The sequence below is a fragment of the Diabrotica virgifera genome, chromosome 6 (genome assembly GCF_917563875.1).
Source record: "Diabrotica virgifera virgifera chromosome 6, PGI_DIABVI_V3a".
In the NCBI taxonomy this organism is placed as follows: Eukaryota; Metazoa; Arthropoda; class Insecta; order Coleoptera; family Chrysomelidae; genus Diabrotica; species Diabrotica virgifera.
The window spans coordinates 138,648,198-138,664,333 of NC_065448.1; the positions used below are offsets into that span (position 1 = coordinate 138,648,198).

Consider the following 16,136-nt stretch of genomic DNA (forward strand, 5'->3'; position numbering starts at 1 on the left):
AGAGCAGAACGTATACCTAATACTGAAATTAGAAGAAAAAGATATAGAGTAGATGAAACTTCGGAAATAGAAACTAGACATTTAATATGGTATGGACACGTGCAGCGGATGGACGACAACAGATGGCCAAAAAGAGCTATGGAATATAATCTGAGTAATAGAAGGAAACGAGGAAGACCAGCCAAGTATTGGATACAAGGTGTTATGGAAACCATGAAAGTCAGAGCCATTGATGAAGATAGATAGAAAAAGATGGCGATCGAAATGTGGGGAGCGGCAGAAGCTGTAGGACTCCCGCTTATACATACATACAGGGTGTTTGTTAAAGAATGGGCCATAGCTTATCCTCAGATTCCTGAGCTTAAAATAGGTCGATTTAAGCTAACTTACTTTAGTACAAAAGTTGATAATAACCGAAATACAGGCTGTCAAAGTTAAACTTTTATTTTATTTATTTTCGAATATTTCCTGACAGCCATGGGACAACAATACCAAATTTGGTAAGTGGTGCTGGTATTGTACAATCTACTAAATTATGTTAAACAAACGTTTCTGGCTACTACCAGAGGAGTACGACAGGGGAACGTGAGTGGTTGATCCTTCCCAAATTCTACGCCACTGGCGGATTTGCTATTTTAGTGCATATTTTTTGATTCTCCAATACTTTCTATGTAAAAAACATACTCTTCATCCGTAACGATAAAGCCATTATTTTTCGAGATATTTGAAGCTAAAAACGAAGGAGCCATAATACATTAATCAAAAATAAGTGTGCCTTTTCATTTTTAACTTCAAATGTCTCGAAAACTAATGACTTTATCGTTACGAATGAAGAGTATATTATTTGCATAGAAAGTATTGGAGAATCTAAAAATTATTCTAAAATAGTAGTTTCATCAGTGGCGTAGAATTTGGGAAGGGTCGACTATTCACTTTCCCCTGTCGTACGCCTCTGGTAGTAGCCAGAAACGATTATTTAACATAGTTTAGTAGGGTGTACAGTGCCTACACTTTCTGCCAAGTATCACACGGATATATCAAATTATTTTAAAGTACATATTCTTTTTTTTAAATAATTTATTCTTTATTTAAAACTTTAAGAACTATGTGTGCCCGGTACTATAAAACTATTTGACATATCCTTATGGTACTTGGCAGAAAGTGTAGGTACTGTACAACCTACTAAATTATGTTAAATAATCGTCTGTGGTTAATACCAGAGGCATACGACAGGGGAAAGTGAATGGTTGACCCTTCCCAAATTCTACGCCACTGATGAAACTGCTATTTTAGCATAATTTTTAGATTCTCCAGTACTTTCTATGCAAATAATATACTCTTCATTCGTAACGATAAAGTCATTAGTTTTCGGGATATTTGAAATTAAAAATGAAAAGGCACACTTATTTTGATTAACGTATTATGCTCCTTCGTTTTTAGCTTCAAATACCTCGAAAACTAATGGCTTTATCGTTACGAATGAAGAGTATGTTTTTTACATAGAAAGTATTGGACAATCAAAAAATTGCACTAAAATAGCAATTCCGCCAGTGGCGTAGAATTTGGGAATGGTCAACCATTCACGTTCCCCCGTCGTACGCCTCTGGTAGTAGCCAAAAACGTTTGTTTAACATAATTTAGTAGATTGTACAATACCAGCACCACTTACCAAATTTCGTGTTGTTGTCCAATACCTGTCCGGAAATATTCAAAAATAAATAAAATAAAAGTTTAACTTTGACACCCTGTGTTTAGGTTATTATCAACTTTTGTACTAAGGTAAGTTAGCTTAAATCGACCTATTTTAAGCTCAGGAATCTAAGGTTAAGCTATGGCCCATTCTTTACCAAACAACCTGTATACCCAATATATGATTTAAATATTTAACAAAAAGTATAATTCTACAGTTACCTTTTAAATCAATCATCAGTTCAAACATGGATGGATATCTTACAATGATTTCATCTGTATCTATTGTTAACATTGTAAAGCCAGCTCTTGTCAATAAGCTTCCTATATCTCTTACTTCAGTAAACGGAGAAATGTGTGGGGATATTCCGCCTCTTCTTTCTAGTTCTGCTAATTGAAGGGAAGATCGTAACTCGTATAACGTGTCACCTCCAAACACTGAAGCTAAAAAGACACCATCCTCTTTAAGGCTCAGCAGGATCCTTTTAAAGGCTTTTGGTAAATCATTTACCCAATGTAAACTAAGACAAGATATAACTATATCCAATGAATTTGGTTTAAACTAAAAATTAATACGTGTATATTTTATTTTCATAGCATATTCTACTTTATTCTATATTTATATCATTCTGAATAATCTTAAATGCCAATTTTTAATTAACCTTAAATAATTCTAAATTGCTAAAATACTTAATTTTTTTAATAAAAGTTAATTTGCTAAATACATATGACCTTAAAAATTACGATTAATGTGACAAACTATCAAAAATTCATAAACTTTTTGAAAAATGTACGAAAGAAGGTAGCAACCGATTGTGGTTATTCACACCATGAGCCAGTAAAAGCAAAAATATTACTAGGTGTTTGAACAAACCATAAACCAAATGTTAACAATTGAAAGTTCAGCATTCATAAATTAAAGAACCCCAAGACATTAACCAACTATAAAAGTATACTAAAGACAATTTGGAAAGGTAGTAAAATACAGCACTCACAGTATTGTAACGAAAGAGTTAATTTCGACCGACTTCAAGTAACGGTTCCCACGCCTAGAAAGATCGAGAAAACAGCAGACATGACGTAAGAGAATCGACCAAGCGGTGCTAGAGATGAGCGCGGATCTCTCCTGAATGTTCCAGATATAATGTTTATATTTAATGTTATAATGTTTTGTATATACAACACGCGATTTTTGTAAATTAGGTTGGTGTATAAGATAAATTCGATCTGTAAACTTGTTAAAATAAAATCGTATAAACCAACTGATAGTTTTTTTTAAATTAAAATTCTACTGAAAAATTGAAGAATCTCAGATGCAGAATCCACCAATTTAATAAATTAAAATGGTAGATAGTATTTTAAAACTGAGATTTTTCGTGTTTGAAAGTTCTTACTGGTACATCCTTAATCTGCGTCTTTTTCAATTAATAAGACAGCAGACGACGAACATAGAAAACGAAAGGGAAACGATCACATTTCGCTTTCATTCGTCTAGGAAAAACGGACAGCAGAGGAACTTTCAGTACTCAAATCCGAGTAAAGGAAATAAAAATAATAAATGATGGTTTTGCTTGTTTTCGATTCAGAGGGTTGCACACCAGCTAGACAGGCACTGTTTCTACCCTTTCAGGCGTCATCAGTAGCTTTCGAAAGTGTGCCCACCTCTGAACCGAAAAACAGCTCCACCATCATTTTAAAGGGAATCTGAAAAATAATTCAAATTTCCCATCAGACGCGATAGTTTTTTCTACATTGGTGTTACGGTGTGTGGAATATTAAGTTAATTTAATATAAATTAAAAGCGGTTTAAAAGACTTTTGAACTTTATTCGTCGGGAATAATCGGAGTGCGTTAATTGTTCGGTATTCGGAGCATATTTAGATGAAGCACTTGCTATTGCATTAGAACACGAAACGGCTAGTCAAACTTCACGAAGCCATCGAGTAAGAACCATGATGAATCTCTGGGGGAAATGGTACGGAGAGTAGTTCGTAACGCGATTCCAAAGACAGGCGAGCCTAGGTGTTGGAATTGCGGCGACGCAGACCATATTCGTCGTAATTGTAAGAAGGTCGTACACAACAGGCGGAAAAGTAGAGCGGATCGACACCAAGGGGCAACTGCCGATCTCGAGAACTAGAGCCCCCATAGTAACTGTTAACATTACGTCCTCCGGTGGAATTCATAACTTACAAATCGAAGGTCGTATCAATAATAGGTAGATCGTTTTTGGTGGATACAGGTGCGACAAGAACTATCGCACGTCCTGAACTAGTACGAGGCCATCTTAAATTGTCACCTGCAACAGTAAGGCTTAGAACAGCGACTGGTGAGCTAATTAATACGTCTGGCGAAGCTAATATGTCAGTATCCATTGGCCAGACCACAGTTAAACACCAAGTATTAATTGCCGTGATCTCCGACGAGTTCATATTGAGGATGGACGAACTAAGATTTCATCCATTATCTTAAAATGGATAATGGATGAAATCATAAAGAAAGTTAAAAAAAGAAGAGGATATAGAATGGGAGAAAAGGAAATAAAGATAATCTGCTACGCTGATGACACCATAAGATGACCTACAAAGAGTAATTAAAGAATTCGAAGACACGGCTCTCATATACAACATGGTGATCTCAACAGAGAAAACTAAATCGATAGTAATATCAGCGGAACCGAGACGATGTAAATTGGTCGTAAATAACAAAATAATAGAATAAGTGATGGAAACGGAATACTTGGGAGTAAAACTGTCAAGCTACAGAAAAGTGGAAGAAGAAGTACAAAAATAAATGAACATGGCGAACAGAGCAGCAGGATGTCTCAACAACACAATCTGGAGAAACAAATACCTCACAATGGAAACGAAAACCAGGATATATAAATCAACAATAAGACCGATAATGACGTACACAGCAGAAACAAGAGCAGACACGGCGAAAACACAAAGACTGCTGGAAACAGCAGAAATGAAAGTCTTACGAAAAATAACAAACCGAACTCTAAGAGACAGAGTAAGAGGTGAGGAAATAAGCGAGATGTGGTATAGAACAAATAAACATGTGGACCAACAGAAGAAAGATAGAATGGAATCAACACCTAGAAAGAATGACAGAAAATAGAATTGTACGAATAGCAAGAGATAAATCGCCAAATGGAAGAAGATCATTGAGACGGCCGAGGAAAAGATGGTCAGACAATGTCAATTGAGGCTAAAAACCGAAGTAAAACAGGCATTGAGCCTATTTATAAAGTAGAAAGAAGAAGAAGAAGACGTACTAAGAAAAGTTGGGGCTGTATTGGATGTTCAAAATGGAGTTCTCAAGATCAATGGTGAAGAGTTGCCCTTTCACGACGAAAAAGATGTTATCCGCTTATTAACTACATACGTAACCATACCCGGTAATAGTGAGAAAATTCTGACGAATATGCTTGATGGACACTACCAAGATGAAAGTTTAAGGTTGATCTAAGATGTGGACAATGTCGATTTCACAGCAAAAGAAGTTCCAGGCTGGAATAAATTAAGGTTAAAAATAAAAATAATCGAGGGGAAAACACTTGTAATACAAAGTGAAATTATAAAATAGAAGTACAAAGTTTTTTACCGAATTTTATGAAATGCCGGCCCTGTTTCGGCATGGCGTCTCAAAGTCTAGCTTCGGAGAGGCCAAACGCGGTCAACAATCAAGTCGCAAGTGGAATAGGGCCCTTACACGATCATTAATAATGACATTACCTTATCAAAATGACATTGAGAATGATCGTGTAAGGTTGAAAAAGTTGGAATGACGAACAATAATGATGCGAATACGGATTTTCAGATTTCGGCACGTCATTACTGTAAGCGGGAGGGGATACTGTCATTACTAATGATCTTGTACGGTATGTGAATCATTACTCAGTGCATCTGTCTGGGAAAGTAAGCAGTTTGCTTATTTAATTATTTCTTATTGTATCTAGAAATGTGTTCTTTCAAAATTTACTTCAAATTATTGAAAAGTGGGCGAAGAAGAATTTAAATACTGAATGATAAACTAGTTGTACACAGCATCTGTGGTTAAATGGTAGAATGCTCGCCTGCCACGCGGACAGCCCGAGTTCGATTCCCGGCCGATGCACTCTTTTTGATTTAGATTATCAATCAATATAATCAATTATTAACTTTTCTTTTTGTTTTAATTTTTAAAGAGCATCCTCTAACGAAAGTGCAAACTATGAGAATATAAGACGCAAGTTAATTGCTTTGATACAAACTGTGTGAAATTGGAACATAAAAAAAATAGGCTTTATTTCCTAAAAACAGTGGATTCTTACTTTTTCCTCCACTTGTGCCGATCTGTTAAGTCTGTGAAGACTTTCTTGAACTAATTTAATGAGTGATTTTTAGATTTGTTCTCCAACATCAAGGACCCTTCTGTGTAGAGTTTGGTTGGAAAGTGCACTCATTCAAATTTCTTAGCCATTTTAGTATCATCAAAGGCCTTTGCCATTTCCCTAGCACACCTTTTAATCAGACTATCTTTTACCTTTAAATCCCTTTTGAAAATTTAAGTAATGATACGAGATACAGATACTGCATAGGAGCCGTGTAGAAGAATTCCGTAGGACTTTATTAAAAATACATATTTGCTGTTTTATTTTATTTTTATTTTGTAGCTTATAAAAAAAAAACAAAGAAATTCGTTCGTAGGTGAAAAGAGTTTGTTATTTTGGTGTATGTTCGAATCGGTGTATTCAACGTGAAATAACAAAGAAACGGTCGATTTTAGATGTAAAATTCTACCAATACTTTTTGTAGTACCTACTTGAAAAGACCTTTAAAATGAGCAAATATTAAATGTCGATTACATTCAAACTAAGCAAAATATGCTGCAAAAATAATTGATGACTAATGTATTTCAACAAAAAATGAGAAGTATATTTAACCGCTCATCCACCAGAATTTAAATGCATCGTTTTCCTTCTACAATACCTTTTATTATAGTGTTATTTTTATGTTCAAAAAGTTGGACGGGTTTAAGATGAATGGTTTTTGAAAACAAATTAGATTAAATTATAGAGCACATTTTTAAATTTTCTTAAAAATCTTCCTTTTTCTCCATGTAACTCGAAAATGATAAGAGATACGAAAAAAGATACCTTACAAAAATGTAGGGTACTTTTTAGACATAGAAATAACACTATAATAAAATGTATTGTAGAAGGAAAACGATGCATTTAAATTCTGGTGGATGAGGGGTTAAATATACTTCTCATTTTTTCTTAAAATACATTAGTCATCAATTTTTCTTGCAGCATATCTCGTTTAGTTTGAATGTAATGGACATTTAATATTGCTCATTTTAAAGGTCTTTTCCAGCACTACAAAAGGTATTGGAAGCATTATAAACCTAAAATCGACCGTTTCTCTGTTATTTCAAGTTGAATACACCGATTTGAGCATGCACCAAAAAAAAAACAAACTCTTTTCACCTACCATATCTCTTTTTGTATTATAATTAGAACATTTATGAAGGAACGAATTTCTCTGTTTTCAACGAAAACATTTCGTTTATAAATTCGCAAAGTCTGTGTGTTATTGCGTTGCCGCTCCTGCAATACTCAGATCAGATTTATCGATGGATTCTTATGGAGTTTTCTCTTCTGAATCCAAATATGAAAACGGCAGTTCGATATTTCTAACCGTCTTCGAGATAATCGACCTCAAAGTCTAAAATGTGACGTCACAATCGTTTTATTTTCTGCCGACACACTACACGTCCAGCTGAAATCGTTGCTAGTAAGTAGGCTAGTTTTTTAATCTCGATTTGTTAAGCAAAGCATAGGTTATTTACATTTGAGTTTGACACTTCGTGAATGTCAAACTAAATCTTAAATTAAGTATTAATAAAACATCAATGACATTTGATACTGAATTTAATTATTATATAAAATAAATAAGATGTTCAAAAATACAATTTGAGTATATTTTAAAAGCAATAATTTATTAACAGCTTTAAAAAAGGTATATACGAGTATACGGCTCCCCTTTATGATAAATGGACTGTTCCATTTGTTATGAAATTAAAATACAGGGTGTCCAGAAACTCTACCGACAAACGAAGACAGGAGATTACTCAGATTATTTCATTCATAGGAGATTCTGACCAATAGAAAGCTACAGAAATCTAAATTAAACTGATAATTTTTGATAATTTCCCGTCGTCAAGTATATTACGTCAGATGCCCTTCGTTACTACGAAAAAATACATTCAGTGACATTAATGACAATTAATGTTTTAAAAATTATAAAAGTGATGACTTTCAACCGTCAAATACATATTTATAACAACTGTGTGTTTAATTGTACTAATTTGTACTTACATAAATAAATTACAATAAAATTTTGGTTTTGAACAGTTTGCACTCGATCTCTAAAATTAATATCGAATTTAAGAGCTCTTGTGCAATTACTAATGATAATTTTAAGACAATTTAACCCAATTCATCTAGTCCGAAAATGCTTCCTAAAGGAACTAGAGCTATTTGAAGATGGCGTCTGGTAATTAGTTTTTCTTAAATATCTCCAGAACGCTTCTATTTAGAAGAACGAAAATTGGTACACATATTTATCTTCCAGGGATAAATCAATTCCATTAATTGCAAATTTCTAGTACCGGTCATAGGCGTCCGTTTTGGGTAGGGCATCAGTTATATTATCGGATAACTTTTTTGTTTTCAATTTTTAAGCACTTTTGAGTCTGGATTATTAAGTATTATATATTAAGGTATTATAGTACTAAAAGGTACTCTTACTTTAAGTCGATAGGATACAAGGTTTTTTAGAAAAATCGATTTGAAAACTTTTCGTTGTTTGAATATCAAAAAAAAAATTTCAATAAAAAAACTATTTAGAAAAACGAAAATTGGTACATTTATTTATATTCCAGAGATGAATCGATTTTATTAATTGTGAATTTCTAGTACCGGTCATATGCGTCCGTTTTGGGTAGGTCAACGGTTATTTTATCGCATACCTTTTTTGTCTTTAATTTTTAAGAATTTTTGACACTAGATTATTAAATTATGAGGTATTCTAGTATTAAAAGTTACTCTTGCTTGAAGTTGGTAAAATACACCGTTTTTTTTTAATTTTCAAAATTTTTTTCAAATTCAGGAAAGGAAAAATTTTCAAATCGATTTTTCTAGAAAACGGTGTGTCCTACCGACTTAAAGCAAGAGTACCTTTTAGTACTAAAATACCTCACAATTTAATAATGCAGTATCAAAAGTGCTTAAAAGTTAAAGACAAAAAAGTTATGCGATAAAATAACCGTTGCCCCACCCAAAACGGACGCCTATGACTGGTACTAGAAAGTCACCATGGATGGAATCGATTTATCTCTAGAAGATAAATATGTGTACCAATTTTCGTTTTTCTAACTAAAAGCGTTCTGGAGGTATTTAAGAAAAACTAATTACAAGACGCCATCTTCAAAGAGCTCTAGCTCCCTTAGGAAGCATTTTCGGACTAGGTGAATTTGGTTAAATTCTCTTAAAATTATCTGAGCAATCTCCTGTCTTCGTTTGTCGGTAGAGTTTCTGGACACCCTGTATAGTCGGTTCGCTAAACTCGACACAACTGGCTAGTGATTTTAGTAGGTATTTTTTTTTTGTTTTTTGCGAATTTTGCTAAAATTGGCAAAATTACTAATTATTTAGTAATTATTAACTAATTAGTAATTATTTTCTTTGCCAAATTGGCAAAATTATTGACTAAAATCACTAGCCAGTTGTGTCTGAGTTTAGCGAACCGACAGTATATGAAATAATATTGTTTGGTATAAAAAAATTAATTTTATACGAGGTATATAAAAAATATGAATTTCGATCAAGAGTAAACTACCTTTATAGTTCATAACATTTAAATTAGAATGATATAATTGCACATTAAAACATAATTATAATTCTAAACTACTTTTCATAATAGCAATTTTCCATATTATGAATTAAAATACGTAAATAAACAAAGTTTTCAAGTATATTCAAATGGGAAATAAGCCACAATTTTACCTAAAAATGATTTTATTACCGTTTCGACGCCCAAGTCGGGTGTCGTTGTCAAAATACAAAATAATACTAAATAAACAAAAATGTTGTTGCTTAGTAAAAAATTCTTCTAATAATTTATTTAATCTGACTGATTTATATCGGCAATTCAGACACGTATTATACATTTTAAAGTAGACGACTTTAAAATGATATTGCCAATATTGATGAGTTGCGTTCCTGGGACGACTTTACTAAAAGATAGTTCATTCGATTACATGAAATCAATCCCAACTCAAGAATATCCGCCACAAAAAATCATAGCATGTGATCTGTCTTTAAAAAGACAACCAAATGCAACGGTGGCACTGAAATTCTCGCGTTAGAGATTCCATAGTAAATCACGAGGGAAAACCAGGAAAAACCTCGTGATACTATCCCGACATCGTAAGTATTTGGGTTTACATTTAGTTTACTCTCAAAACTAATACCGAATTCTGACTTGATATTTTAAATTTTAAATAATACTAAAATACTCAATGTACTAACTCGATATGTTACTGATTTACTAATTGTGGTATTTTCTTTCTATTGACTTCCTCCTTTAATATGGGTAACCATATTATAAAAATGTAAATATAAATGCAAGAAAATACCACAATTAGTAAATCAGTAACATATCGAGTTAGTACATTGAGTATTTTAGTATTATTTAAAATTTAAAATATCAAGTCAGAATTCGATATTAGTTTTGAGAGTAAACTAAATGTAAACCCAAATACTTACGATGTCGGGATAGTATCACGAGGTTTTTCCTGGTTTTCCCTCGTGATTTACTATGGAATCTCTAACGCGAGAATTTCAGTGCCACCGTTGCATTTGGTTGTCTTTTTAAAGACAGATCACATGCTATGATTTTTTGTGGCGGATATTCTTGAGTTGGGATTGATTTCATGTAATCGAATGAACTATCTTTTAGTAAAGTCGTCCCAGGAACGCAACTCATCAATATTGGCAATATCATTTTAAAGTCGTCTACTTTAAAATGTATAATACGTGTCTGAATTGCCGATATAAATGAGTCAGATTAAATAAATTATTAGAAGAATTTTTTACTAAGCAACAACATTTTTGTTTATTTAGTATTATTTTGTATTTTGACAACGACACCCGACTTGGGCGTCGAAACGTTAATAAAATCATTTTTAGGTAAAATTGTGGCTTATTTCCCATTTGAATATACTTGATTATAAAAATGCCACAAGAAAATAGCTTCAGAAAAACAAAGTTTTCGTTGTGATAATTCTTGCATTTTCAGCTTGTTTTTTTTTTGTAAGCTATAGAAATGTTTTATATAGTTCTTTTAGTTGGATGCATAGTTTTTAAGATATTCGCAAAAAACCGTTCGAAAAGGTGTTATGTTTCAATGAAACTAGCCAATTTTCAACCACGAATAACACAAAAAGTATTGAGTTTAAAAAAAAAATAAAGTAATTATTGCTTAGAATTAGGTTCTCTATAGCCACTTCCGTGGTTATTTTAATAAAAAAAATTTCCACCTCCGAGAAGCGGTGGGAACTGTCCCCAAGATAAATCGCCATAGTATATAGGGTAGACTTTAAATTAGGAGTAAGTAGAGGCTATTCCCAAAATCTCATTAAAATTCATGCAGTAGGATATAATTCGGAGGTAATATCCTGTTCTTGCTCTCATTGACTGGCGTATTACTTTGACTGAAGTAATATGACTATGACCTTTGACCTATGACTGAAGTCAAAGGAGGTGCACCTCTGGCACTCTTAGAGTTTCTAACGGCTTTACGAGCTCAACCAGCAAGGGCTCTGCCAGTCTTCCAAGACTCTGGAGCTAGTTGAAGCTTGTGTTACTTAAAACTGCGTTTACTTTTAAGTGTAAAGAAGTTTGACCTTTTCTTTTTTCACCTGTCTTTCCTAGTTCCTAACTCACCTATCTGTGATAGTGGACCTTAACTCCACTTATTAGCAAATGTTTTCTTTCTATTTATTGATGGCCTCGATTCTCACCACTCAATATTATTGGAGCAGTGTTATGTATTTTACCATCTTCCACATTCACTATGTTCGCCCTACTTGCTAGCAATAATGAGAGATTAGGTATTTACGTCTATATAACTCTCCACATACCTCATACCTTCTTAGTAGGTGTTCTACAGATAGTAGTAATGGTAACTGCATCACACCTAGTGACAAATTCCGTATTCTCTATATTTACCAACTCAAATTCCTAGAAACCGGATTGTAAGTAGCAAGAAACACCATTTTCAAGAGAAAACTGTGCCAGGTTCTCTTCCATTAGGGCAGTCGGAGAGTAGGAGCAGGGACAAAATCCATCTGCATCGACATGGAGGTACCCAATACTTCTTCTTCTTTAAGTGCCATCTCCGCGTCGGAGGTCGGCAATCCTCATAGCTATTCGGACTTCGGAGACGGCTGCTCTGAAAAGTTCATTTGATGTACATCGGTACCATTCTCTCAGGTACGATATTCTGCGCCTCTCTATGCTTCTTTTTCCTTGAATCCTTCCCTGCATAATGAGTTGGAGCAAGTTGTATCTCACTCCACGTGTAATATGTCCGAGATATTCAAATTTTCTGGTTTTGATTGTATTTGAGACTTCCATTTCTTTATTTTTTTTCTTTTTTTTTTCTTTTATGGTATTTCTTTATTTATCTTTCTCAGAACCTCTTTGTGACATATTCTGTTCATGATATTTTCAGAATTCTTCTATACACCCACAACTCGAATGATTCCAGTTTTTTTCATTGATGCCGCATTGAAGATCCAAGCTTCAATTCAGTAAAATAAAGTCGAAAAAACGAAGCATCTAGCCAACCTTACTCTTAGCTCTAACTTAAAATCTCTTATGCAGAGCACTTTTCTCATTTTGTTAAAATTCGCTCTAGCCTTTTCTATTCTAATTTTTTTATATAAAATCAATCCATATTCCAGCATAGACATAGAGTGGATTATACCTTGTGAACTTCACTACAATACCCAAGCAATATGTGACTGCGAGGCTTCCTATCTGAGCACGAAGACATAGATGTGACATAATTAGCAATTCTTATGACCTTTACCCTAACATAACTTAATGAAAAGAAAGTTGCAACAAGCCAGGAAATACATCTTTTATTTGTGGATCTCACAAAAGCATATGACACGATTCCTGTGAGAAAGCTGTGGCAGTCTCTTGAACGATCTTCCTTAAATAGCACGGTCATCACGGCAGTCAAACAATTATACAATAAAGCAACATCAAAAATAAAACTAAATAACACCTTATGAGAAGAATTTCCAGTAACAAAAGGATTACGACAAGGATGCTGCCTTTCTCCAATATTATTTAAGATCTATTTAAATGAAGCACTAAAAAACTGGAGAAGAGCTTGTTCAGGGATGGGAATTCAACTTAACGACGATACAACATTGTGGACCAAGAGCTAGCAACGTCGGGAAAACAAGAATTTTAAGACACTTGGTTTTTTAATATATTATTCCCTATGCATCCTCGAACACCTTACCGGCCATCTGGCTACTGAAACAGGTTGCGTTCATTACGCGCAGCGCACCTGTAGAGGTAAATATATCGAATTTAAAAGTATTTTAAGACGAAAAATTGTTTTGCCATTACTTTTTAAACATTATTAGAAATATGAATTATAATTGCCAGACATTTCTGTGGTTGCTAAATACGAGCCAGACGCTATTTTTTATAAATAATAATTGAAAAAATTAAATCATTTTAGTATGTCTGTAATTTTAATATCATATTATTTACACATAAATAAATGCAAAATTAATTTGCCAGACATTAATTCAGTTGCATTCACCAGCCAGATGGATTTAAAATTATAAAAATAATGTGTATTTTCAGCAAAACGATCGCTGGTTGGGTTAAGAAATAAGACAAACAAAAGATACGACAATTTCGGGGGTGCATGTTGTCCGCATATATTAAGATGGGTCAGTCACAATTCACAGTGTGTTAACGATTCTTGTCGAGTTTCTATTTAGTGTGAAATAATTGTGATACAATATAATGGCAAATAAAATACAATGTGTGTTCTGCAAGGGAAAAACGAGAATGTAATAACTTTTGTTTGCTCTTGTTTGTCTTATTTCTTAACACAGCCAGCGATCGTTTTGCTGAAAATATATATCATTTTTACGATTTTAAATCCATCTGACTCATGAATGCAACCGAGTTAATGTCTGAAAATTAATTTTGCATTTAAATACTTGTAATTAATATACCTAATATTAAAATTACAGACATACTAAAATGATTTAAATTTTGTTATTATTACTTATAATAAATAGCGTCTGGCGCGTATTTAGCAATCACAGAAATTTCTGGCAATTATAATTCATGTTTTTAATGATGATTAAAAAGTAATGATAAAAAAATGTTTCGTCTTAAACTAATTCTAAATTCAATATATTTAGCTGTATCTTTTGTTTGTTTTATTTTTAACACAGCCAGCGATCCTTTTGCTGAAAATATATATCATTTTTACGATTTTAAATCCATCTGGCTGATGAATGCAACCGAGTTAATGTCTGGCAAATTAATTTTGCATTTAAATACTTGTAATTAATATAATATTAAAATTACAGACATACTAAAATAATTTAAATTTTGTTATTATTACTTATAATAAATAGCGTCTGGCGCGTATTTAGCACCACAGAAATGTCTGGCAATTATAATTCATATTTCTAATAATATTTAAAAAGTAATGGCAAAAAAATTTTTCGTCTTAAAATAATTTTAAATTCGATATATTTACCTGTACAGGTGCGCTGCGTAGTAATGAACGCAACCTGTCTCAGTAGCCAGATGACCGGTAAGGTGTTCGAGGAAGCATAGGGAATAATATATTAAAAAACCAAGTGTCTTAAAATACTTTGTCGAAAACGTTGGACCACATTTTGCGAACGACCAAGCCGTAGTACCAGCGGATAAGGAAGATTTAGAATTCATGACGAGACGGTCATTTCAAACATATGAAGAGTGGGACCTTTCTGTAAATATAAACAAAACGCAATACTTATGCATCGGGAATGAAGTAGAAGATCTAATAGTAAAGAACACAAAACAATCAAGAACTGTGAGGAATATATATATCTAGGAACAACAATCAACAAGAGTGGGCGCATCCAAAAAGAGATCGAGCAAAGGATCGTGAAAGGAAAAAGGGTGATTGGATGCCTAAACCCGATGTTATGGTCAAAAGAACTATCTAATCAAACAAAATATCTCATCTTTAACTCCATCTCAAAATCACTGGAACGAGGCCTACTTGCATTGGAAATGGACTTCTGGAGAAGATCGGCTAGAAAAGCAAAACTTGAAAGAATACAGAATGACCAAATCAGAAATATAATGGGAGTCAAGTCAACTATCATAGACGAAATTCAAAGGAGACAACTGATCTGGTATGGTCATGTAGAAAGAATGGACGACGACAGGCCGCCAAAACAGATTTTAAAATGGACGCCAAGTGAAAAAAGGAAGAGGCGAAGGCCGAAGCAGGCGGAATTCAGAAGGCAATGTCGGAAAGGAATCTTCACCCTGGCGAATGGAACGACCGACGAAGTTGAAAACTGGGAACGGGAAGGCGAAGAACGCTATAAATAACCGGGATAATAATAATAAGAATGAACCGAGTCTATTGCTTGTAGTGGTAGGAGAAGGAAGCGTGAGACCTACTGCTGTCGTACGACAAGGGGCCCAAAATGCGTGATGTAGCGCGTTAAAAAAAGGTTCACAATTGTCTATCAACTTCACCTCTTTAAATATCTGCTGTATAGAATGATTTACACAGACATGCTGCTTTAGATGACACTCACTTCTTAGCTGATGATTAATAGAATAATTCTGAAGAATAACTCAAAGATGACTAACCTATTCCACGAATAATAGTGTTATTTAAATCATTGTCAATGGTTAAATTATTAATTTCTGTCTATCAGCAAATGAAACATATCAATGGCGTCATATGTTGAAAAGCAAAGTAGTACAAAACTGAAATATAAAATCCTAGTATATTTCTGGAATAACAATGTTGTTAGATAATAAATAGTAATTCCTCGCTCGATGCAAACACTGCACATTACTTAATATAAATCCATTTTGATGTTATTTTTAAATTTTTTATTTGTACATTTTAATTTTTGGCATTTAAGATTATTTATGTAGTTGTATGGCAATAATTGATATGTCCAGATTTTTGACTACATTTTAATTTTTGGCATTTAAGGTTATTTATGTAGTTGTATAGCAATAATTGATATGTCCAGATTTTTGACAAAATGTAGCCAAAATTGTATAATATGTTGTTATACAGTACGCTGGAATAAGTGTTACCCCCTTA

The 16,136-nt window shown here is 33.4% G+C and overlaps 1 protein-coding gene across 1 annotated transcript in view; it reads right to left on the reverse strand.

Annotated features, from left to right (window-relative positions):
• The window catches only part of LOC126886902 (arginine-hydroxylase NDUFAF5, mitochondrial), a 55,567-nt gene that overhangs the window by 23,696 nt on the left and 15,735 nt on the right, over nucleotides 1–16,136 (reverse strand). Inside the window, exon 3 of the mRNA XM_050654039.1 lies at nucleotides 1,912–2,251. Within this exon, the coding sequence (XP_050509996.1) occupies nucleotides 1,912–2,251 (340 nt within the window). The remainder of the gene's footprint in view (nucleotides 1–1,911; nucleotides 2,252–16,136) is intronic.